We start from the raw sequence: 24783 nt of genomic DNA on the forward strand, positions 1-24783 counted from the left end.
AGACAATAGGGAACCAGTGCCATAGAGAACTGCGCTCCTACATCAACCCAAATAAATGAAAATATTTTCCTACACTTCATTTTAGGAGAGAGTTGTAAGTAATAAGATATTTAAATGATATACTCAGGAAAGCAACTCAAATGTAAGTTGTTAAATCTTTCACATCTTGTATATCTAGATGATATATCTTCCACAGCAGTGACATCAAATTTTTTTTGATGCTGTGAACATGAAGCACTGTTGCTCAAATTACTTAAAAACCTGTAGCCATGTTTTTCACGGTCTTCTAACAAGAAGCACAATAAATTTCCTTCCAACAAAAATGTCATAAAATGGGTTGATCTTGTGAATTGAATGTTTGGGTCAGTAAGATTATCAGCCTCCACACTACCATTGTCCTAGTTTCTCATCATCCATCTGGCCTGGGTTTAATGGCCCTTGCCTTTGGCCTCGCATCTCTTGATGGATGCTCTCAGCACTAGAGAGATCCTATAGGCCAATCTCATCATCCCCAGGACGGAATTCTTCAGTAGCTCTTTATTACTGCCACAAAAAGCCCAAGTATTTTATCATACAATTCCCCACTTAGCTCTCTAGGGGCCCATCTACTGCCCTTTCTCACATGCTTTCCCTCAATTTTTAGTGAACTGGTAACTCTGAGCCACATAAAATCGCTGGGACATACCATACACACACATTGGTGGCATACCTTCATATGCCTCACCACAAAAATACTGCTACTCATCTTTCACTCTTTACCCATATGCTCCTCATTCTGAAGCCTCTTCTCCCTTCCCAAGGGGGCAAAGGCCCTTCTTCTCCTACACTCTTATACTGACTTACTACAAATTGTATTGCAACTCTCAGTGTGACTTTCTTTCCATATAATGTCTTTTCATCTACCTATGTCTTTTCATCTTTACCTCAAGAATCATGGTCCAAGTCTACTGTACAACAGATGTTCATTTTTAAATGAAACCATAAATATATTAAAAATCCTATCTTTAATGATGAACTTTACAGCTATTCATTTACTGTATATTATCACAATAATAATCGATCAGCTAATTAATTATTATTCTCCATCAGTTCTGTGCATAGGAAGTTATGAAGTTATATCCTTAAAAATATAAGCTGTTACAACATATGAACTCACTGAACATGTGAATTGAGGGACAGATTGATAAGTCATCTTTTTTTTTTAATGTTTTTTTTCAGGGCATAAAATCTCAATTTAAGATTTTTTGTGAAAATCTGACAAGAGGATAAAAATAAATAATCTGGAATTTACCAAAAAGAGTCAATTGCCAGTCTGCCAATAAAACCGTCATCACAGAGTCTTTCGAAGTGTACTTACATGGTACAGTGTGGCTTCCGGCACAGGTGTGCCCATGATGTCTTGTCTCAGTGCATCCATTTGCAAACTAGGTAGCAACGAATAGTGAGTCGGGCTACTACTCTTATCACCCTTCTTTTTAGACTTCTTCCCTGTGTCTTTTTTGCTGTTTCTCTGAAACATGTATTCTTCTTGAGCAATTTTTTCATTGCTCATATATCGGAGTAGAGAGTTTTCTAAATAAAAAAAGATAAATACACCAATGTAGATATGCAAATATTCCAAACTTACCATCCTTTAAGTGTACTATTAGATTTCACTTCAGAAACGTAACTTGATTTTCTTTATAAAACACCATTGTAGTGAAAGTATGGAGAATCTTAATTATTTGGGATCACAGGACAACAGGAAGTTGATAGCCTATAGAGTATTTCTCCAAGTTTTAGCTCTGAACTAACCATATCAGAATTACCTGCAGAACCTGAATCATAAGTTTCAGGTGTGTGGCTCATAAAATTTTTAACAAGTTCTCGCAAGGAGATTCTGCTAAAATCTGACAACAAACATCCTAGGGAACATCCTTGGAGAAGTTAAAGCCCACATTATGGACCAATAGTGAGGAAACTTAGTTCAAAAAAATATATGCTTAAATTGATAGCCAGAACTCTACTTCATAAAGCCTTTATTCCCCAAGATGTTACTATCATATCAAGTCCCAAAAGGGTGACTCAGAAAAGGCATATAAGTGTTTCTTTCTTAAAATATTTTTCTTGATTAATTCTATAAAACAGAACAGGTTAGAAACTGAAGTTTGGAAAATGGAGTGAATACATAGATGTAAAGTAATCTCAATGCTCCTATATTTACCAACATTTTCAGAAATGCTCGTTCCATAAAACAAGTGTTAAGAAGACTAATGAAGCAGATATGCTTATTTCTGTGTGGTCTGTGGATCTGTGCATTAATGAAATAAATTTTGCACACTGGCTAGAAATAACAGGCAAATGGGTTAAACATGTTTTAAAGGAAGCTTCGTGAAGTCATGTCCTATGAAGACTTTTTTTTTTTTTTTGCTTTGTTTCTTTTTGTTTTTCATCTAGAACTTTATGGATCTTATTTCAGAAAATGGAAGTAGCAGCATGACCCACTGGGCCCACCATATCCATCCACACTTGGTTGAATCCCATTTAGTAGCAAAATTTCCCATTGCCTTCTTTACTGCTCACCTCAATAGCAGGATAAGTGAACATAAAAACTTACTTTTGGTAGATACTTCAAGTGTAGCCCACCCCCAAGTAAGAAGATAACCCTGAACAGCAAACAGGAGAGAAAAAAGCAAAGCAGGTTTTTTTTTTTTCCATTTTTATATGGTTTTCTTTTAGAGACACTGGCCCAGTTTCTATTAGCTTTTACCCATGTGCTTCAAAACTCATTTTAAGGTTATATTAATACAAAAATAGTGAGGTTGGCATTGCGGACCAATGGGGACTGATCACAAATGCTTCCTATTTGTTGAACTTAATTATTTTATGCAGTTTCACACTTCTGACCTTGTTTTCCAAGTATTGAATTTCAAATAACAGATATTAATTTTTTTATACTGTATTTATCTACTCTAAATCCCTTAGGAGGCATTCAGAGAAGATATTTACTTAATAATAGATCAAGACAGTTAAAGGTTGGTCTGAGTTGGTTTGGATGTATCATAAAAATCAATAAGAAGATGAATAGTTTTTCACTGAAGCCATAACATCCTATGTAAAAAAACATTTAAATCTGCTTTTTGTTTCAACAACCCAGCCTACACTGAAATTCTAGAACACTTACCTCTTCTACTATCTCTCTTCATCTTATTTGGATCTTCATAGTCCCCCACCCAATTATATTCCACTGGCATAGATATAGGTCGTAGCTTGCCTAAACACAGAGAACAAAATTCACATCACATTGTTTTTCTTCCCCATGTCCGCTCAAACTTAAACTGACTTTTAGCTACAGTCTGCAAAACACACTCACTCATATGCAACATTATGGTTGGCATTTGTGAAGATGAAAAATATGTGTGTTTTGAGCCAGAAGGTGAAACTGCCTGTGGCAATTGGCCAGGTGATAATGCAAACTTAAGGCACTTTTTATAAGTAATACAGAACAGCCTAGGTTTGCTCTCTTAGGAGCCCCAGACTTTAAGAATGTGGTCCTGTACAAAGAGGACCATTATTTTAGTGACTTCATTTTCTATAACTGGATCTGTCTTATTCCTCAATGCCCAAGTGTCTTTATCTTGATAGCCAATCTTCAAGACAGTAGCCCCTCGTATTTAATGTTGGAACACAGTATTAACTTCCCATCTTCACTGCTTCCTAATTCTTATCTGCTTTTTAGATACTACTATGCTTCAGCAACGCGGCTAGATTCTTTTCTATGGCCTAAAGCTGGGTCTGCCCTTAAGCATCTCTTTTGCTATTATGAACTCTAGTTTCCAGATTCAAGTAATCGCTGCTTTGGTCTGTCCCATTTTCCTCTGGGTCTGTGTTCTTACTAAACAGCATTTTATTGTAGCAAGCAGCACTCATGACATAGACTTTAAGGACAGCTTTTTGGTGAGGCTGATCAATTGATTTCTGATCAATTCAAAATTTGTGAAACACAAAATAGCCAAAAGAAAAATCATTCACAAGTTTAAAAAGGACATCTAGCACAACACCTAATTCTCAAAATTATAAGAAATAAACCATTACCCTCATTTTACCAGATGAAGGGCCTGGGACAGTGTATGCAATTTACCCAAGGACACACAGTTGGTAAGTGTGTAGTACCAGGGTTCAAACCTAGGCACTCACATACTACTTCTGCAATAACTTTTGGTAACTTCAATATTCACCCACTAATATTCTGGCCTCTCAGTTTTTTGAGATTCTCTCCTCCACCCATTCTAGTGGTCATAAATGCTTAATCTTATCACCTGAAAAGGCAGTAATTCTTCCCAGTATCCTGCTTTTCAACTAAAACCTGTATTTTTAGCACATCCACCACAGCACTCTAACAATTCCTCCTTTAATCTACCAATCTTCCCACCTTTCAATACCTCTTGGTCACAGTATGTTCTTGTTACTCTCCCCCTTGGCTAGATAAATTTCACAATCAAATTGTTACAGACATTCCACATATTTTGTTAAAAAATCCATTAAGATACTTCTGTCTCATTATGTTGCTAAGGGAAAATGTGACAACTTAATGGCATTTTGCCAATACAGTTTATTCAGTATATTTTACTAAGCTCTTTGAAATTTAAGGATGAACTAGACATGACAAAATAATTAATGACCCACAAATGAAGTATTTACTTAATGACTTCCTTACAAGGTGTGCAAACGACTTCATAAACGATCACCTCAGTTTCCAAATTTTCATGGGGTAGATCTCTGCAATTTTACAGAGAGAATCTGGGTGAGCTGATGTAGGTGACATGCGATCATAAGCCTTGCAATATCTCTCTGCTACTGTCTCATAGTTAAATTATTCTGTTACTTGGCTTTTCATATCTGTTGCACATCTGGAGCATTCTAATCAGGATCTCTATAGAGGTGCTAATTGTGCACTGTATTTCTTAACTGTAGCCTAATAAATGTAGAAGAGGTCAAAGATAGATACTTTTGGATTTTGTTTGAATTTTATTCTGAAATTAATGGCAAGTAGCTTTTTAAAAAAGATGAACTATATTTAGCTGCAACTAAACACAAACAGAACACGAAATTTAATTTAAAGAATATTTAGCACTGGGAACTATAATTCAATATCTTGTAATAATCTATAATATATATAGATGAATCACTTTGATGTACACCTAAACCTAACAAAATATTGTAAGTTACACTTTGATTTAAAAAATAAAATAAAGATATACTAAATTAAATAAAAAAGACTGGGTGTCAGCAGATAGAAGTTTTAGAAAGCCCAAGAACAAGCCAAACTGAACAGCATATTGTAAGGGACATGCATAAATTGATAAGAAATATTCTAAAAAAGGAAAGAAACAATAAATAGATAACTCAGGAGAAGAGTAGCACCAGCGAGATACAGTAGGACAGGGATCCACTGTTGGAAGCAAAGACATGGGGTAATATTCCAATTACTGGCAGGTTACCAGAAGAATCAACCATGTGATTAGAGAGTTGGAATTTCCAGTCCTACTCCCAGCCTCTAGAGACTGGACAGGGCTGGGGAGTGAGTTTAATTACCAAGGATCAATTGTTCAGTCAACTGTGCCTATACAATGAAACCTCCATAAAAATCAAAAGGACAGGGTTTGAAGAGCTCCCAGGCAATGAACAGGAGGAGAGCTCAGGAGAGTGGCACACCGAGGGAGGGCAGAGAAGCTCCAAGCTCTCGGCCCATGTCTTGCACCGCGCATCTATCCCGTCCAGCTGTTCCTGTGTTATATCCTTTAAACTGGTGGTCTACTAAAAAAAACAAAAGAATATTGACAATGATGGAATGCCTTATGATGATCAAATACTGTTTCAATATGAAACTGCTATGCTTTAATAGCAGTGTACAGAATTGTTTGAAAACAAACTGACTTTTCCCTTAGCCAATAAAGTATTTTCAGTGCTATTACACATGCTATGGTGCTCTGTGGCAGAGTTAACTGCTCGCTCTCCTGGGCTCCCTTAGCTCCTTGGTATACATGATCCTTAATTATACTGTATTCTATCTTTCTGTTTATAGGTTTTTTTTCTACTTTTTGGCAGGAACTGGGTCTTATATATCTTTGTTATGAAAGTTCCTGGCAAGGATTCTGACCCAGAGTGGGTATTCATTAAATTTCTTTTGAACGCTTGAATGAAAGGATGCTAGACATTAGGGAGATTACTGGGCTGTTCACTGGATCCTATTCCTTTTTTTCTCACTCAAAGGCATCTCTTGAACAATTCTACCTTACTTTCTCATGTAGCATCAATTTCCCCTTTCAACCCTGTGATTCCCATTAGCATACAAACATGCTGTAATTTCTACAGTCTTAAAAAATAAACAACCTCTCTTTGCTAACAAACAGCCACCCTACTACCATTTTCTCTGGTCCCCTTTACAGAAAAACTCCTAGAAGTCTCATTTTGATTTTCAGTCTCCAATTTCTCTCCTCTTTCCCCCCACCTAGCTCTACTGAAGTATTATCGACAAATTAAAATGGTACACATTGAGGCTGTACAGAATGACTTTTTGAGGTGTGTAATGTGAAATGATGACCACAAGCAGGTTATGGTACCCTCACCTCACACAGTTACCATCTGTGTGTGCATGTATGACTGTGTTGACTGTGTGGTGAGAACACTTAAGATCTACTCTCAGCAAAATTCAAGTGTATATAATGGAAAACATCACAGTGGTTCTTCAAACAATTAAAAAGAGAACTTCTGTAGGATCCAGCAACCCTACTTCTGGGTATATATCAAAAAGAAAGGAAATCAGTTATCTCCAAGAGCTCAAATTCATTGTAACATTGTTCACAATAGCTAAGATATGTAAACAATCCAAGTGTCCATCAACAGATGAAAGAATACAGAAAACGTGGTGCATGCGCACGCACACGCGCGCACACACATAGGAATATTACTCTGCCATAAAAAGGAAATCTTGCCATCTGTGATGGCGTGGATGAAGCTGAAGGACATTATGCTACATAGAATTAGCCAGGCACAAAAGATAAATGCTGTATGATCTCACTTACATGTAGAATTTCCTCTTTTCTTTTGAATCTTCTCCAATCAAGATCTTGCCCCTCAACTCCCCTAAAACTACTATTGTCAAGGTTACTAGTGCTTCCATGCTGCTAAATCCAAAAGACAATTTTCAGAACCCTTGACTTTTCTTATCTATCTGCAACATTTGACACAGAGGATTATTCTTTTCTTGAAATACTTTCTTCACTTGGCACCCAGGATACTGTCTTTCTCTGGTTTTTGTCTCCTCTTCTCTTACAAAACTCAAATGCATACTTTAGAGCTCAGCAAAAATGTCATTTCCTCAGGGATATTCTCCTTGGAACTTGTTCTAGGTTGGGTTTCTCTGTATTTGTTTTTTTTTCATAAATTTTTATAGTGTGTCACCTATAGTCAAGTAAGTATTTATTAAATTAGTTGCTTGAATTCTGTCACCATTCTAGAATGTAAATTTCACAAGGGAACAGAAATTTCTCTGTTGTTCACCATGGTATCTCTATCACTTAGCACAGTGACTTAAACATAGTTAACAGCTATTTGTTAACTGATGACCTGTTAAGAAAGTAAATAGGGGACCTTCCTCATAAGGTTAGTTTCTATTTTCAAAGTTTCCTTTCCCTTTCTTCCTGTCAGCTTTCCATTCCCCCTACCCCTCACTTTCCCTCCCTTTCTGTCTTATAAAGAACCTGACCAACCACTTTCAATATTCTAACAAATTGAGCCTGACAGAGCTGTGTGTTAATCAAGCAGAACTAGAAATCCTGCCTCCTGATTTCTTATCTAGAAACATCTCCATATTAAACTACCCATGGTGCATGGTGAAATACTACTGAATTGCTGCCTTTTTCAGTTGTATCCCTCCCCTACCTTTTAAAAACTCTGGCCCCAACATGCTAAAATAATAACGTTTCAGGATGATATACTGCATCTGAGAAGTAATCTTCTCTATTACAGTTGCCAAAGAATTGGGGGGGAAAAGGCTGCAGAGAAATTTCTCCTTATGTCTGATGTACCTTTTAATTGCTCACAAAAGAAGCTTTCTCTAGAAAAATACACACACACACATATACACATCTGTTCTGAATATTTTAGTCAATATTTTGATGAAAATGAGTATAGTGAGGAATGTTAAGCTATAAGCATGTCACATAACACCCATCAAACTCCCCACATACCAGACAGAAAAATTACTTTCAGATGGTTGACTGCATTTCTAGGAAAACATCCCGAGGTTATTTAAGGTAGAGAATCACACATTTAAAGAAGAGTAAAACTGAATTAAATGGAAAGTCAGTACTTTTTAAAGGATAAAGGCAACATATCTGGATCTAATAAAATAAGTAAGAATGGGCACTTTGATCTTTAGGGCCATATTTAAAAAATTTCACTTCTAGATAAAAGAGTTAGGGAGAAAAACTGGCTTGTAAACATCACAATGTGATGATTATTTAAGTACTGGACTTAACACCTTATAACAATATAAATCAAATACAAACCTGATAATTATTAACTTGAAATCTTTTTGGTTGCATTAACAGAGAACCAAAACAATTAAAATATCATTTCAAAGAATAAGCTACATCTTGTTTGTGAATTTTCTTACTGCTCCCTAAAAGTGATCTAGACTTTAAATGGGGAGTCACATAAAAATTGTTGAAGGAGAAAACTTTGAACCGCATCAAAAATTATAGGGAATTTTGAACACTTGATTCCAAGGCGAATTACATTTTGAACCAAATTACATTCTGCCAAGAGAGCAAATGTGCTGTACACACTGGAATACAGAAAGGCAGGCTATTTTAGTTGAAATGTTGCCACTGTGCACAGAGCCTATTCCTCTACATTAGAGGGATGTGGGAGGTCTGGGAAGAATTCAGAGGTTTAAATACTAAGTGGCGAAACAGTTCTGGGTTCTCTTCTGAAGGCTCTGGTGGGTAAAAGAGCAATGAGCTTTGCTAAATACTTTTGCCTCCTGCTGTGCTCAGCAATACAGTTGTGGGAAAGAAGGATGATGTGGGGCAAATATTATTTGGTTAAAAACATCCCATTTTCCAGTTAAACACGACAATAGAGCAAACTATTTTTTAAAAAGGTAGAGATGAAAAACTTGACACACACCCCACTTAATTTCTTAGGATTTCATCAATAATCAGTGTTGGAGTCAGCCTGTGAACGGAGACTTTGTAACTTCATTACATTAAGTTGCCTAAGTGATGAGTTGAAGACCATTGCATTATACAAAGATTCAATTCATTTTTCTTCAAAAATAATACACTGACATGTATGATTACTGCTTTTTAAACAACTATACTACCAGCCAGTTTGCAACTCTTGCAAAAAGTTCTTAAAGGCTAGATAAAGAACTCATGGAGGATTCGAACATAAACTGTAGCTGTAACTGTGTTTGTTATCCATCCCTGAACAAAGATGGAAAATAAACTGGCTTGACATGACGTGTCATTTATGAAGTAATGTTAGATTGTCATATGTATAACTTTAAATGGCTGTCTATTGTTTTGAATTATTTGCTTTAATGTTTCCAGTCATTAAGATATTCAGTGTATAATTTTTAGTCATTGCTTTTAACAAGATTGGATATCACACTTGACATTTTCTATCCCCAGGGATCTATTTCTTCCATGATTCCAGCTACTTGTTTTGCCGAGATAAAAGTAATTCTATGAGGAGCCATGCACTGATTGTTCCAGTTAGTATTTATTACTTTAGTTTGGACTTTCATCACAAATAAGATTTACTCTAGAAAATGGCTTTTCTGCACAATAAGAATGAAGACGACATTCAACAAGATGTCTGCTGGGGCAGACTTCAAGTTAAGAATAGAGGATTTCTGTTAAGTCAGCAGTTTGCAACTTAAATTTTATCATTGGTATATGGGTCTTCAGGAGGAGCTGCAAGTCTGTATCAGCTTTTGTCAAAATATATGCCATCAAACATCAGTTACACTGGGAAGTATTTTGTGACCAAAACCAAAGAAGATGCAATGTACAAATACATTTGGGAAACCAAGATTTTCAAAGCCTTTAGTATGCTAATGTGCACGTATTAATTGCCAACAGGGGGATAAAATATGCAGAGCTTCCCAATCTTATTTAACCACATAATCTCTTTCTTTAACAAAGAATCTCTTTCAGAAGTAGTGATCTGAAGAACATACATAAGAAAATGCTGGATTATTTAAGGCACATTGTGATTTGAAAGCAGACATCAACCACTCTATTTAAATTTCACCTGGCTGCTATTTAGTACATCATTTTCCCATGGAGGGAAAATGCATTCTGATTTCAATTAGGGACAGTGAGTTCCCTCCTGCTCCAGGGGATGCCATGATTAGGTTTTCTACTGTAGAGCTGGGTAAGTCATCTCAGACACTCACAAGCTTATATTATTTCTGCCCAGAGAGTATGCTAAGTGTGAGTAAATGTAGGTTTATCATTTCAGAGCAGTTAAGTTCCCAGATTGTATGAATAAAAGAAAAAGGCAATTGGCCCTATGTCATTCAAGGGTTCTTTGATTTTCGAGTCGTAAATATCTGACTTTGTATCTGTCAACAACCGATTCTTCTTAATTTAGTTAGGGTTTCTCAACAGCAGCACTCATGATGTTTTGGATTGGATCATTCTTTATTGTTGGGGGGAGGGGTGTCCTATTCATTTTATGTTTAGTAGCATCCTAGGCTTCAACTCACTGGATGCCTGTAGCACCTCCATGTCCATTTACGACAACTACCAGGGTTCCCAGAAATTGCCAAATGTCCCCTAGGGGACAATACTGACCCAGTTGCGAATCTCCTGAGTTGGTCTATTTCTATTTTTGGCTTTCCCATTTTGTCTTTAAGGGAAGCACTAATTCACTTAGTTCCTATCTTTCTGTTAATTCATTTAAACATGTTTTTGTTTTTCTTTTTCTCTAATAGTTGCATCAACTTTGTTGATTTGGTTTGCTAATTCTTCCTTTTTATCTACATATTAATATTCTAGAACTTTATTAAAAGTTTTTTTCCCCTTAATTTTACTCTTATCTATTACTTGGTTTCCTCTTGCCAGATTTCACTTTTTTGAGTCTCCAACTATTCAATTTACTTAGCATATTATTTTCTCTATCCTTTTTTAAAAGCAACTAATCTTATATTTTAAAAATGTGCAGAGTCTAAATTGTTTTAAACATACCTAACCTATGAAGTAATGATTTCAGTAACAGAACTTAAAAAGAAAACTTGAATCACAGAGGTTTCTAGTGTTATGAGCTATTTGATGTTCTTTCTTCTACTTTTCAAAACTAAACCAAAGAAAGCAAACTATTTCTTTTCATAGGCATGTTTTACATGGTTGGTTATTGGGAATACTTTCATTCCTTTCGTTCTTCACTGAGTCCCTCCACAGGAAAGGAGGAAGTATTAATTTGATCCATCAGCACTTCACAATCTTTGAGACACTTTTATTTATGAGCAGCAGTGATTTACTATGCCATTTAGGCACCATTACTTGAGTACTTTCTATGAGGCAAAATCAGTGCTAAGTACTTGGCATATATTTAATCCTCATAAAATCTCATTTGAGCCTCATCAAAATACTGTGAGTAGTATTGTTATCCCATTTTACAGATAAGGAAACAAAAGTACAGTGAGGCTAACTCTCAAGTACAAGGTCAATCAGTTATTAAAGGCCAAGCCTTGGCACTAAATTCAGCTCTATCTGACCTCAAAATTCATGCTCTATTTTTATCAGTAAAATTATAGAGATTAAGGAAGAGTGCCTTCCCTAGGTGATCACTCTAAATTTTACCTTAGACTATTTTCTGTTTCTATGCCAAAATACTGCTGAACTACTTTTCCATCAGTTACATGGTTCCTTATCACCATCAGCTTGATAGTCAAAATTATTTTGTGAAGCTAACCAACAGGCAGTCTTTATGAAATGTATTAAGTAAGTCCTAAAGAATAAGAATTCCTATGAGTACAGTACAAATCTCATATTTCTGCATTTTTGATTTACTAATTTTTACTTCTTTGTTTAGTTCTGCTTTGGAAGTTGTACATTTTACTTGAGCACAGAAATTTCTTGTGGTTAGAAGCTCATTTTCTTTTGTCTCTAATAGCTGATGAATAACAGTTGGGCTATTGTTAAAGAAGAAAATTTATACTAAAAAAACACAGGAGAGGGAACAAGCTTTCATTTGGAAATGTATTTGTGAATGTATTCTGGATACCTTTAAGAAATGTTTGAAATAATGTTATTAATTGTAATTCAACTGCTCAAGAGATAGAATGAAGTTGTCCGACAGAGAAAGGTGATTTTGAAGTATGATGAGAGACCCTAGAACCTTCACACTATATCCTCACCTCACAATGATAAGCTCAATTCCCAGTATCACTGCCCATAGGTCCTTCATCATGCTACTATAGGTCACTTCAAGCCATGTGCTATTTATGTAGCTAAAAAGGACATGGTATTTGGTTTTCTCTTGTTCCAACTACTCCAGTGGAAAATGACCAGGTATAATATAGAAATTAATTTTCCTCAGTGCACACTGTGGACAAATAACATTTATGAGAAACACTTGTAAAATACCAACCTTGCATTCATTTGTGTGCTTTCTGTGAGGTCCTGGATTTTCAATAAATCAGAAAAGGTCGGAATTCCTTCAAACTAATACTATTCTACAATATTATTGTCAAAAAGTATGTTTTTATCCTACTTTTAGAAAACATGACCACTCACAACCACAAAGGGACTCAGCCAACTGTGTCTACCTTTTAGCAGGTTAATATGCACAGAAATGTGCTGTGATGGAGCAACAAGAGCAAGGAGTCTGAACAGTGAAAAGAGAAAGCTGATGGGAAATACTAATCATTCTGAAAAGTTGCCAAGCAATTAATCTCATCCAATTTGAACCTTTGCCTTTCTTTGAAGCATGAGCAGATGAGACCAAATAGTTAAAGTAATTTAACACTATCCTTTTTTCCCCTTTTATTTTCACTTTAAAATTTCTTTTCTTCCTTGAACTTTGTTTATTCAACCCATCTTATTCTTCAAAGAATTTTAAATGACTCTTATTATTATTAATATTATTTACATTTTGAAATATTTCAGTTCTTTGATTATTTTCCCCCCAGTTTTGCTGAGGGATAATTGACAAATAAAAATTGCATTCATTTCAGGTATACACAATGATGGTTTGGTATTATGCATATACACTATGAAATGATTATCACAATCAAGCTACTTAACACATCTATCAGCTCAAACACTTATCCTTTTTTGTGTATGTGGTGAAAACACTTAAGATCTATTCTCTCGGCAACATTAGAGTTTCAATGTAATAATGAAGCAGTGAAAATAAATATCTAGCACATATTGGGCACTTGCTAGGCAATTTACACTCTGTTGTCATTAAATTCTCACAAAATGTCTATGAGACAGATATTATCATCTTCATTTAACAAATGAGAAACTGAGCCCTAGAGTAACATTCCTAAAGTCATACTGGAGTAATTAGATGGCAGACAGGATTAACGAGTACGGCTGATTATAAAGTCAGTGCCAGCAATCACTAATCTAGGTTGTTTCCCTTACTGTATCTGTGTTTCCAGGAGTCATTCTTGTTTACCTTCTTAGGAAAGTAAAACCCATTTACACTTTTTCATTTAAAAAGAGCCTAGCACACTGTTGCTAACTTTACCCCTCATTTCAGCTATTATTTCTTAAGGTGTGTTAGGGTCATGTCTATGTGAATGCATGTTTACTGTAGTGCCAGGAAATACAACACATATAGAAGAACATACACAATTAGACCTAGTTCTGCTTGATTGAAATCAGATGCTTGAATTTTGAAGGAGTAATGAAATTCTGACAAACTACTTTCCTCACTTCAGTTCAGTCACTCAGTTGTGTCCGACTCCTTGTGACCCCATGGACTGCAGCACACCAGGCTTCCCTGTCCATCACCAACTCCCAGAGCTTACTCAAACTCATGTGATGCCATGCAACCATCTCATCCTCTGTTGTCCCCTTCTCCTCCTGCCTTCAATCTTTCCCAATGACTCAGTTCTTCACATCAGGTGGCCAAAGTATTGGAGCTTCAGCTTCAGAATCAGTCCTTGCAATGAATATTCAGGACTGATTTCCTTTAGGATGGACTGGTTTGATCTCCTTGCAGTCCAAGGGACTCTCAAGAGTCTTCTCCAACACCACAGTTCAAAAGCATCAATTCTGTGGCATTCAGCCTTCTTTACAGTCCAATTCTCAAATCCATACATGACAACTGGAAAAACCATAGCTTTGACTAGACAGACCTTTGTTGGCAAAGTAATGTGTCTGCTTTTTAATATGCTGTCTAGGTTGGTCATAGCTCTTCTTCCAAGGAGCAAGCATCTTTTAATTTCATGGCTGCAGTCACCATCTGTAGTGATTTTGGAGCCCCCCAAAATAAAGTCTTTCACTGTTTCCATTGTTTCCCCATCTATTGGCCATGAAGTGATGGGACCACATGCCATGATCTTAGTTTTTTGAACGTTGAGTTTTAAGCCAACTTTTTCACTCTCCTCTTTCACTTTCATCAAGAGGCTCTTTAGTTCTTCTTCACTTTCTGCCATAAGGGTGGTGTCATCTGCATATCTGAGTTTATGGATATTTCTCCCAGCAATCTTGATTCCAGTTTGTGCTTCATCCAGCCCGGCATTTCGCATGATGTACTCTGCATATAAGTTAAATAAGCAGGGTGACAATATTCAGCCTTGATGTACTCCTATCCCAATCTGGAACTAGTCTGTTTTTCCATGTCCAGTTCTAACTGTTGCTTCTTGACCTGCATATAGATTTCTCAGGAGGCAGGTAAGGTGGTCTGGTATTTCCATCTCTATAAGAACTTTCCACAGTTTGTTGTGATCCACATAGTCAAATGCTTTGGCGTAGTCAATAAAGCAGAAGTAGATGTTTTTCTGGTATTCTCTTGCTTTTCTGATGACCCAACAGATGTTGGCAATTTGATCTCTGGTTCCTCTGCCTTTTCTAAATCCAGCTTGAACATCTGGAAGTTCACGGTTCACGTACTGTTGAAGCCTGGCTTGGAGGATTTTGAGCATTAGTTTGCTAGCGTGTGAGATGAGTGCAATTGTGAAGTAGTTTGAACATTCTTTGGCATTGCCTTTCTTTGGGATTAGAATGAAAACTGACCTTTTCAAGTCCTGTGGCCACCACTGAGTCTTCCAAATTTGCTGGCATATTGAGTGCAGCACTTTCACAGCATCATCTTTTAGGATTTGAAATAGCTCAACTGGAATTCCATCACCTCCACTAGCTTTGTTCGTAGTGATGCTTCCTAAGGCCCACTTGACTTTGCATTCCAGGATGTCTGGCTCTAGGTGAGTGATCACACCATCATGGTTATCGTGGTTATCTTTTTTATATAGTTCTTCTGTGTATTCTTGCCATCTCTCCTTAATATCTTCTGCTTCTGTTAGGTCCATACCATTTCTGTCCTTTATTGTGCCCATCTTTGCATGAAATGTTCCCTTGGTATCTCAAATTTTCTTGAGGAGATCTCTAGTCTTTCCCATTCTTTTGCTTTCCTCTATTTCTTTGCATTATCACTGAGGAAGACTTTCTTATCTCTCCTTGCTATTCTTTGGAACTCTGCATTTAAATGCATTTAGCTTTTCTTCTTTTCTCAGCTATTTGTAAGGCCTCCCCAGGCAACCATTTTGCCTTTTTGAACTACTTTCCTACATTTTAGCAAAATATTTTCATATTATTTAGCTAGCTAGTAACATTGATAGAGTCAACAAATATCAACGTTCCACCACTTACTAGCTGGGTAAGACATTTAACCCATTTATAAAGTAAGGATTCTATTAGTTATCTACCTCTCAGGGTTGTGAGGATTAAATGAGTTAATGCTTTTTAGAGTGAAAGTAAAAGTAGCTTAATTGTGTCTGACTCTTTGCGACCCCACAGACTATAGAGTCCATGGAATTCTCCAGGCCAGAATATGGGAGTGGTTAGTCTTTCCCTTCTCCAGGGGATCTTTCCAATCCAGGGATTGAACCCAGGTCTCCCTCATTGGAGATGAATTCTTTACCAGCTGAGCCACAAGGAAAGCCCAAGAATACTGGAGTGGGTAGCCTATCCTTTCTCCAGCGGATCTTCCCAACCCAGGACTTGAACTGGGGTCTCCTGCCTTGTAGGCGGATTCTTTACCAATTGACCTATGAGGTAAGCCCAATGCTTTTTAAAGGCATACATAAAAGCTCAACAGGTATTTACTTATTTTCTAAATAGGCCATCTACTCTCTATCCATACTGTATTTGTCTTATGGCTTAGGGCAAATAGCTGATCTTTTAATTCACTCTTACCCACAAATAGTGGGTCCATGATATAAACTGAGAAGTTGGTTAACAAATATGATAAAGCATTTAATAAACCTCCAGTCTTAAAAAAATAAATAAAGTACATGATTAGGATATTTTCAAGTATTTTTCTTCATATCTGTTTCTTTGTCACTGAGTCTAATAACAGTGTCTCTAAATTTTAATTTTTGTCTTATATATCTAACTTTAAAATATGAATGAAGACAAAAGCACACAGTAAAAACTGTATTATGTTTCTCCTTTGCTTCTCAAAACACTATCTAGACTGTTATAATCTTAACTCTGAACCTCTTTGAGTAAACGCGTAACTGGGAAGTTAATAGGTAGCAATGGTGGCTAAGATCACACACTGGAAGATAGGATATTTGCAATGAAGAACTAAGCTGAACTGTAAGGCTAAAAGACTTATACAATGCTTTTAAGGTATTACACAAGTGCTAACAAGTTAAATTACTCTCATTTTCAGAAAATATAAATTGTGAACTTTTTTTTGGTAATCAGGGTTTTTTTTTTTTGTTGTTATATACTTCAGCAGGATCAAGCATTTCATTATCATTATTTTTAAACCCAAGAGAATATTGTCACACTTGGGGATCCATATAATGGGACCATTTTATAGGTTAAATGAAGTTGTCATCAATTATTACTTATTAAGGACTGAAGTTACTAATACTTGGGGCCTTTAGGGGATGGGCTGGGAGATTTATATAAACTCTCAGATCTCAGTACTAGGTTTGAAAGGGTGTCAAGTATTTGGTAGGGATAACTAGTATTGAGAAACCCTGGATGATGACTATTCATCATTTAAAACACAGCATAAATGTCACTTATATTTATGTGACTTCCCAGGAAGACACTGGGACTTCAGCTCCCATGCTACTGCCGCACTTCGCTCACTTTCCTCCTCACCTAAGCTGCTGCTGTACTGCGTCTCTTTGTTCTTTCTCTTCGGGTTATGACTGCCTTTCAGGGAAGATTTATGTTTTATTCATCTTTGCATCCCCAGTGCCTGGCTGACTTTATACACACAACAAATATTAGCTGAATGCATTAACAAATAAATTACTCTTTGGGAATGTTATGGCCAGAAATTCATGTATGTGACAAGTAGGTTTTATTACTTAAGATCTGATTTTAAAAAGGTAAATATACATTAAACTGCCAGTTACATGCAACAATTTTCCAGTCGTGCCAGGAAATTTCTACTGGGGTATCTCTAAAGTATCTCTAAGTGAAAGTTCAGGCTATATTTCAGATTCAAAATTAAAAAAAAAAACACTTTCAAATCCAAAAGTAAAAGAACTTTTGTTATTACTTCCTTATTCCTCTTTTAAGTATATATACATTTACTTTCTCCTAAGTTGTTTATAAAAACACTTTAGGTATCTGTAGGGTATCTAGATTTTCTAAAATTTAAATGGTATTCTATCTTATTGGAAGAGATATGATTTGTGGAACATGATAGCACTAGGTGCTTTAAACCATAGTCTGAAGAAACTAACAGTTCACAGCTATTTAAGTAAGGCCTTGGTAAACTGTTTTTCATAAAGCTATCAATAATCAACTTTATCTAGTGACTATAATTTCCCCTTAAACATTCTTATCTACTTCAATACAAGTAGAAAACAGCCAGAAAACTCTGGGACATAAAAAAAGAAGAGTTGATATACATTTGTTTGAGCAAGCTCCAGGAGTTGGTGATGGACAGGGAAGCCTGGTGTGCTGTAGTCCATGGAGTCACAAAGAGTCGGACACGACTGAGTGACTGAACTGAACACCTATCTAATAATATGTAGTCAATAAGTACTTATGGAATGAACGCAGAAAAATAAAAATCTCATGTAATGAGGCAGGGGCGGGAATAACGAAGATGACAGGCAGAGTTTTACTGCAGAAGTTTACAATGTAATAGTGGAGAAAAGCAAAGGTGCAAATACCTTCAATTTATGACAGTTCAAAATAAGTGCCGCCAGGGTAGTATAAATGAGGAACACATGAAAAAACAGCACATGTACAGAGAATAATATAAAGCATGATATGTAGGGTTCTATTACTTAGGATCATTTTGGGCAAAATTTCCTATACTTAATTATTACTCATTATTACCAAAAAGCTGTAAGGAAATAGGGTGTCGGTTATAAAGTATGTGATGTGGAGAAGGAAATGGCAACCCACTCCAGTACTCTTGCCTGGAAAATCCCATGGATGGAGGAGCCTGGCAGGCTACAGTCCATGGGGTCACAAAGAAAAAAGAAAAAAAGAAGAAAAAAAAAATAAAAAAAAATAAAGTATGTGATGACCAATCTTTTGGGACCACAGGAGGGAGGCATATGGCCATGGTGAACAAGTAAGGCAGGTAAGTGGAAAGAGAAAGTTAAAAACAACTTTCTTTCTCTTCAGCTTCTACTGATCAAATCTGCACTAATCAGCAAGGATCCTGCCCTTCTCCCAAAACTGGAAAGCAAGGAGTACAGAATTCCAATTAAATCCATTCATTCTTACAAGAGGACCATAGACTTTACTACTCTAACTTTAGGCAAATTTATCTGCAAATGGTTCAGCTAAACTATATCAATTCTGGGTTACTTTCTTGGGCATGCATGGAAAAATAGGAGTCAGACAAAAAAATCCTGGGACATAGTAACTCTAGGCCCATTTTGCTTTAAATATATTATGTCCTTTCTATTTAAAATTCACTCAAAATTTACCACTTCTTATAAAAAACAAAAAACAAAAATTGAGATAAAATTTTACCCAGAAAAGCCCATCTAAAGATTTTTTAATATCTGAGAAATACAGAAATTTGATTTTAAGTAAGTTATGTTAACAGTTAAGTATTGATTAAAAAAAGAAAAAAAAAACCTATTGAACTACTTCAGTTTGGCAACCTCTGACATACAAAAATTACATGTGATTCAAAAAGGTTTCTATGTATCATTGAGTTAAAATACTGCCTTTGGAAGGCAATTATTCTTGCTTACCTTTGGAAAATTTAGAATAAATTTTAATGTCATGCCTTATATTGTTGAGATTCCACTTGGAAGCACACAACAGAAACAGATCAATTAAAAAGATTCAAAAGCTCTCAGGTAATTTTCACAACCGAAAAGCCTAGGGAAGAAAAATTGAGATTCCCATACCAGACATAAACTCCTTCATCAACGTAAGAGAAGACTTCTTACCGTAAGTTGGGGTGCTTTCTCGTCTTCCTTGACTACTTGATCTTCCCTTTTCATATTCATAACAATACAAGACAGTATCTTCCTCGACAATATTAAACCTCTTTCGATATTCTTGATCCAGAAATGAATTTGGTGATTCAGATCCCTTATGCACTGGCTTGCCCACCATATGTCCTCTGAGGTCTTCACAAGGAAGGTTTCCTTTTTCGTCCCTAAAGAAAGGGTTAAAGGAGAGGGATGTTGGGAAGTGTTAGGGTGGTAAAATGGCAGAGGGTTTAAAGTAGTAATAATATCCTTCCTGTATATCTTCTGATCTTTCCAAAGTTTCTTTGATGTTTACAGTGCAATTTTTAATCATTCCTATTTTGCAGGGGAAAAAAAAAATGCCAAGACTCAGAGAGGTTGAATGACTAGCCTAAAGGTTACACAGGTAATAAATGACACAGCTAGACATGGACCATGGATAATCTAACTCCTGCTCTAGTTCATGTTCACCATACTATGGCATATAAAAGAAATCACCTCAGCACATAAATGGCTTTTACTGCTTAAGAAAATAGGTATAATATTAACAATGCTAACAATATAGGCTTCTTCTGCCAGTTCATCTAACTGATTCATGGTAATATTTGCACTGCTTAAAAACAAAGATGTATTTAAGAACTACCACCTCTGTGAGGGTACTGTGACCTTAAGAACCAAGTTAGCACTATATAAACTTGTATTTTAAGAATTTCAGTTTGTTACTAATAAAATAACCTTAGTGAAAAGAATTACGCTTTGTATTTAAACAGTATATATCTCATTTAATAGTAAAAAAGATATGTTCCTGGAACTCATTCTAAATGGATATATCAAAATTTCATTACATATTAGCAACATTTCTTGTGGAGAGAGGGTGGAGAAACTTGATCATATACAGAATTTAAGAATGGGATTTAAGATGATGACAAGTTGATTTTTTCTTCTATAGGATTCTGAAGAGAAAAATCTTTAATAATTTATGAGAGCCCTAAAACTCTTACTCATACAAAGTATTAATCACACAGCCCAGGTGATTGGACCCATAATGAGTGGTGTTTTAGTAGAAATATTCCATTTAGGATTAGTTAAAATGAACTTTATCTTATGATAATTTCACTAACCAGCTATGATATTTTTATTAGAAAAGCTCACATTCTAGAACATGACTATAAACGTAAATGCAATATTTCTTTCTTCATGGATCATTAATTTTATTTCTTCCAAATTCTTATTTCCAGTTCTACCCTAAACAGAACCATGAATCCTATCAAACCATATAAAATTTAACTTTATGTTAAATGCCATAAATTCTACAGAATAAACTGAATGAAAACAGAGAAAAATACCAAATTTTAATTGACCTACTAAGTCTTATGAGATGGTGATGAGCTTATAAATCTAATGCCAATTCTAAAATATGAGTTTCAGCTCAGCAAAAATACTATACTTTTATACTACAGTATACTATATCTCAGTTATACGTTGAGCTTGTCCAAATGAAGAGAACTATATTCTTATTATTTGAACTATGTAGAAAGTAGTAAATAATATTCAAGAAGGAATCATCAAGCTGGCACTCCTTAATTTTTTTACATAAAAGTGTAGCTGCTTACCAAATTATAACTATGAAAGTTAGTTCTTAAACAAGAAGGAAATATAAAACCCAGGCACATATATTTTTGGCTAGCTAAAAACTTTTCCTGAACAAATTGCCTGGCACTTTTTGTTAAGTTAGACCTCTAGCAAAAAGAAACTGACACTGCAATTAGCTAGGAAACAGCCCTAATGAACCTGGGGCACTGGAGAAGGTTATGCCTCTTTATAAGTGGGTAGACGTTTCTATCAGTCCTGTGACATGAAAGTTAATGCAGCTGAGATCAGAGGGTGATTCAATTCTTACCACACTCTCTTTATAGGGATACACCCTGTGGTAGAAAATGGGAAGGGCTGGTATTCCTTATTCTATCGTGATATGAAAGAGAGGCCTTAAGCCAACAAAGATTTATTAGACATGTCTATATGGAATGCATTTAATAAAGCTAAATTAAGAAAAGTATAAACCAAAACGAAACTTTACAGTAGAATTGATACATGACTTGCATATACAAGTGTGTGTGCCTGTGTGTATATGTACTCATATTCTGCATTCTGTCTTTTCGCTCAGTTGTGTCCGACTCTTCATGACCCCGGGGACTATACAGTTCATGGAATTCTCTGGGCTGGAATACTGGAGTGGGTAGCCTTTCCCTGGGTAGGGATCTTCCCTACCCAGGGATCGAACCCGTGTCTCCTGCATTGGCAGATGGACTCTTTACCATCTGAGCCACTAGGGAAGCCCTATACAGCTATCAGTTCAGTCGCTCAGTCGTGTCCGACTCTTTGTGACTCCATGAACTGCAGCACGCCAGGACTCCCTGTCCACCACTAACTCCCGGAGTTCACCCAAACCCATGTCCATTGAGTCGGTGATGCCATCTAACCATCTCATCCCCTGTCGTCCCCTTCTCCTCCTGCCTTCAATCTTTCCCAACATCAGGGTCTTTTCCAATGAGTCAGCTCTTCGCATCAGGTGGCCAAAATATAATAAACCTACACTTTTGCTCTAAAAAGTGTTTAAGGGAATTGATGAAAAGCTAGAGCACTGCTTCATTGTACTATCTTTATATTTAATGGCTCATACTAAAATCAATGAGATAAGTTACTAGTTAAACTTCATAGTTGTGCAAGAATTATAAATCCTTAGTTTTCAAGATAAAATAAAGAATGTTGGTTAAGTATGAAAGTTCACTGTCTACTTTGATGATGAAATTGCATACAGTCATATAATACAAATGGACCAAACTTCACCCACGTCATGTATATGAGTGTTTTCTCCTTCAGTGAAAAAGTCACTTTTGCGATCACATTCTTTTCCTGGAATAAATGTGTTTGAAGAATGATAATCACATGAAGAAAAGTCTACTTAAGGTGACAATCATTCCTACCATTTTTAAGGTTTTTTTGGTTTTAAGATGAGAAAACTTTTATTATTCACAATTCAAATTATCACCGAAATGCCTACCCTATAAAGACAAACGTTTTTAATGGAGGAAAAAAAGAAATGCTTAGATGGGTTTAATAAGATAAATCTTTCATCATGAAAATTAAGGGAGAAAATGCCATGGCTGTAACTATAAAAGAATGACAAATGCAAAAAGTTTTATGACTATAACTTCAAGTGAAACTAGAAAATGCTGATAATTTATACAAGGCTGTGGTACAAAGGGACTCTGATGTATATATCTTCTAACTGCTATATCAAACGACTGTGTGACTAGGTAACTAATAATTTGACTCAGAATACAGTTAGAACATTCTGTTAAATTACACGCTAGACTAAGAATCAATTAAAGTGAGAGATAAGACTCTAATTATGAATTTTCCTGAAAAGTATGGAGCATTCAAGCAATACTACCAAAACAAGTACTATGTGTTGATACTTCAGTCTCTTGCATTCTCCTGTTTTTGTAAATAGCATATTTAAAGATTTTTATTGACTTCAATCTATTGCCTTCATATCTGCACCACACCTGGAGGATAGAACTAGACTGTTTAACACTCTTGTCTTCTGAAGTACATTTAAAATATGTTGTCTAGGAAATATTGTCTTTATTACAAGTTCCTCCCTATCCAAGAGACAAGGAAAGAACATCAAAAAACTACAGGGATTTGCTAAAAATAGTTTTCTGATGTTTATCTGGACATGTGGCACTCTGACAAATAAGGTCTTTTAAATAATCATTTGCCCTGAATAAAAATCTTTCCAATGAAAATGAAAACAAACCAAAAGAGTCATTTCCTATTTGAAACACACATGCTTTTATTGTTCCTTTTACAAGAATATTTAAAAAGTCCAACACTACCTTAATTAAAATTCAACTTACATTTGACTAGGATATCGAATGAATTTGTACAACTGATTGTAAATCTGACTTAAGAGTATAAATTATATATTAGTAAGATTTTTGAAACGCCAGCTTAGCAAATTATATCTTCTCACAAACCATGTTCTCACAACATTTAATTTTTAAAAAACCTTAAATGTTTTTAAAATTGGCTGTAGTTTTATTACTAGATGACAACACAGGATTTGCACACATGCCATGTTGTCATGTAGCATTTAGATTGTAAAATGTCAGTAGCATCATAGCCAATAGAATGAAGCATTAGATGTACTAAAGAATAATGAAAAGTAATTAAAAAGAAGAATTTCTGTGCTTTGATTTATTAAAGAATTTTAATATTAAGTATAGCTTGAAAACATGAGACATTAAATTACTGTTTTTGAATGACTGCACAACTAATGTAAAAACTGAATCAAATACTTTGTGATTGGTATTAATTATCTCCATTTAGTGCTGGCCTTTTCCCATAATTTTTGTATTCCACAGGCTGGAAACCAGAATGCTTTTGGACAGAATGCAGGATGGCACAGAATTATATTCTTCCACCTGCCAGGAATTTCAAATAGGAATTTGGAACATGAAATAGAGATACAGCCTCCAGAAATCTGAAAATAGACTTTAAAAGCAACTCATTCTCTTGCAAACTCTTTCTACTTTCTGAAAGAAACATTAATGAACTAACCAAGTGGAAACTGTAGATACAGAGGTATTGGGGGAAAAAACACTCTCTCATTATCATCCAAGAAAAAAAAAACTCTTCCTAATTACATACATTTAAGAAGGCATAAAAGTTACCTGGAACTTTCTCATTTAGAGAAAAAGTATGGAATGCTCCAAAGTAACCTGAGATTTCTTTTCTGTGTCAAAGAGCCTCAATGATTTTTCACTTACTAAAAGAATCCTAAATTGTTATTTTATATTAGTGTCCTATTATTTCCTATTATATGAGATAATGTTTATAAGATATTTAATGTAGAGTGTTTAATACAAATCATGGTTATTGTTATTACTAACTAGAGTACAAGTCTCTATGTTGCTTAGTTGCTAAGTCGTGTCCAGCTCTTTCGTGACCCCGTGGACTGCCAAGCTCCTCTGTCCATGGGATTTCCCAGGCAAGAATACTGGAGTGGGTTGCCACTTCCTCCTCTGGGAGATAATCCCAACTGAGGGACTGAACCTGCATCTCCTGCA

The 24783-nt window shown here is 35.6% G+C and overlaps 1 protein-coding gene across 9 annotated transcripts in view; it reads right to left on the reverse strand.

The window, feature by feature from the left end:
- Positions 1-24783, reverse strand: part of CNKSR2 (connector enhancer of kinase suppressor of Ras 2) — a 271251-nt gene that overhangs the window by 92145 nt on the left and 154323 nt on the right. For 6 of the 9 annotated variants that reach the window (XM_043895760.1, XM_043895758.1, XM_043895766.1 and 3 more), the window contains 3 exons: positions 19625-19836; positions 3164-3253; positions 1358-1572 (listed from right to left, as the gene is read on the reverse strand). In XM_043895760.1, the coding sequence (XP_043751695.1) occupies positions 1358-1572; positions 3164-3253; positions 19625-19836 (517 nt within the window). The remainder of the gene's footprint in view (positions 1-1357; positions 1573-3163; positions 3254-19624; positions 19837-24783) is intronic. The other 3 variants (XM_043895762.1, XM_043895759.1, XM_043895767.1) reach the window with 1 other exon arrangement.

This window comes from Cervus elaphus, chromosome X (assembly GCF_910594005.1).
Source record: "Cervus elaphus chromosome X, mCerEla1.1, whole genome shotgun sequence".
Taxonomy (NCBI): domain Eukaryota; kingdom Metazoa; phylum Chordata; class Mammalia; order Artiodactyla; family Cervidae; genus Cervus; species Cervus elaphus.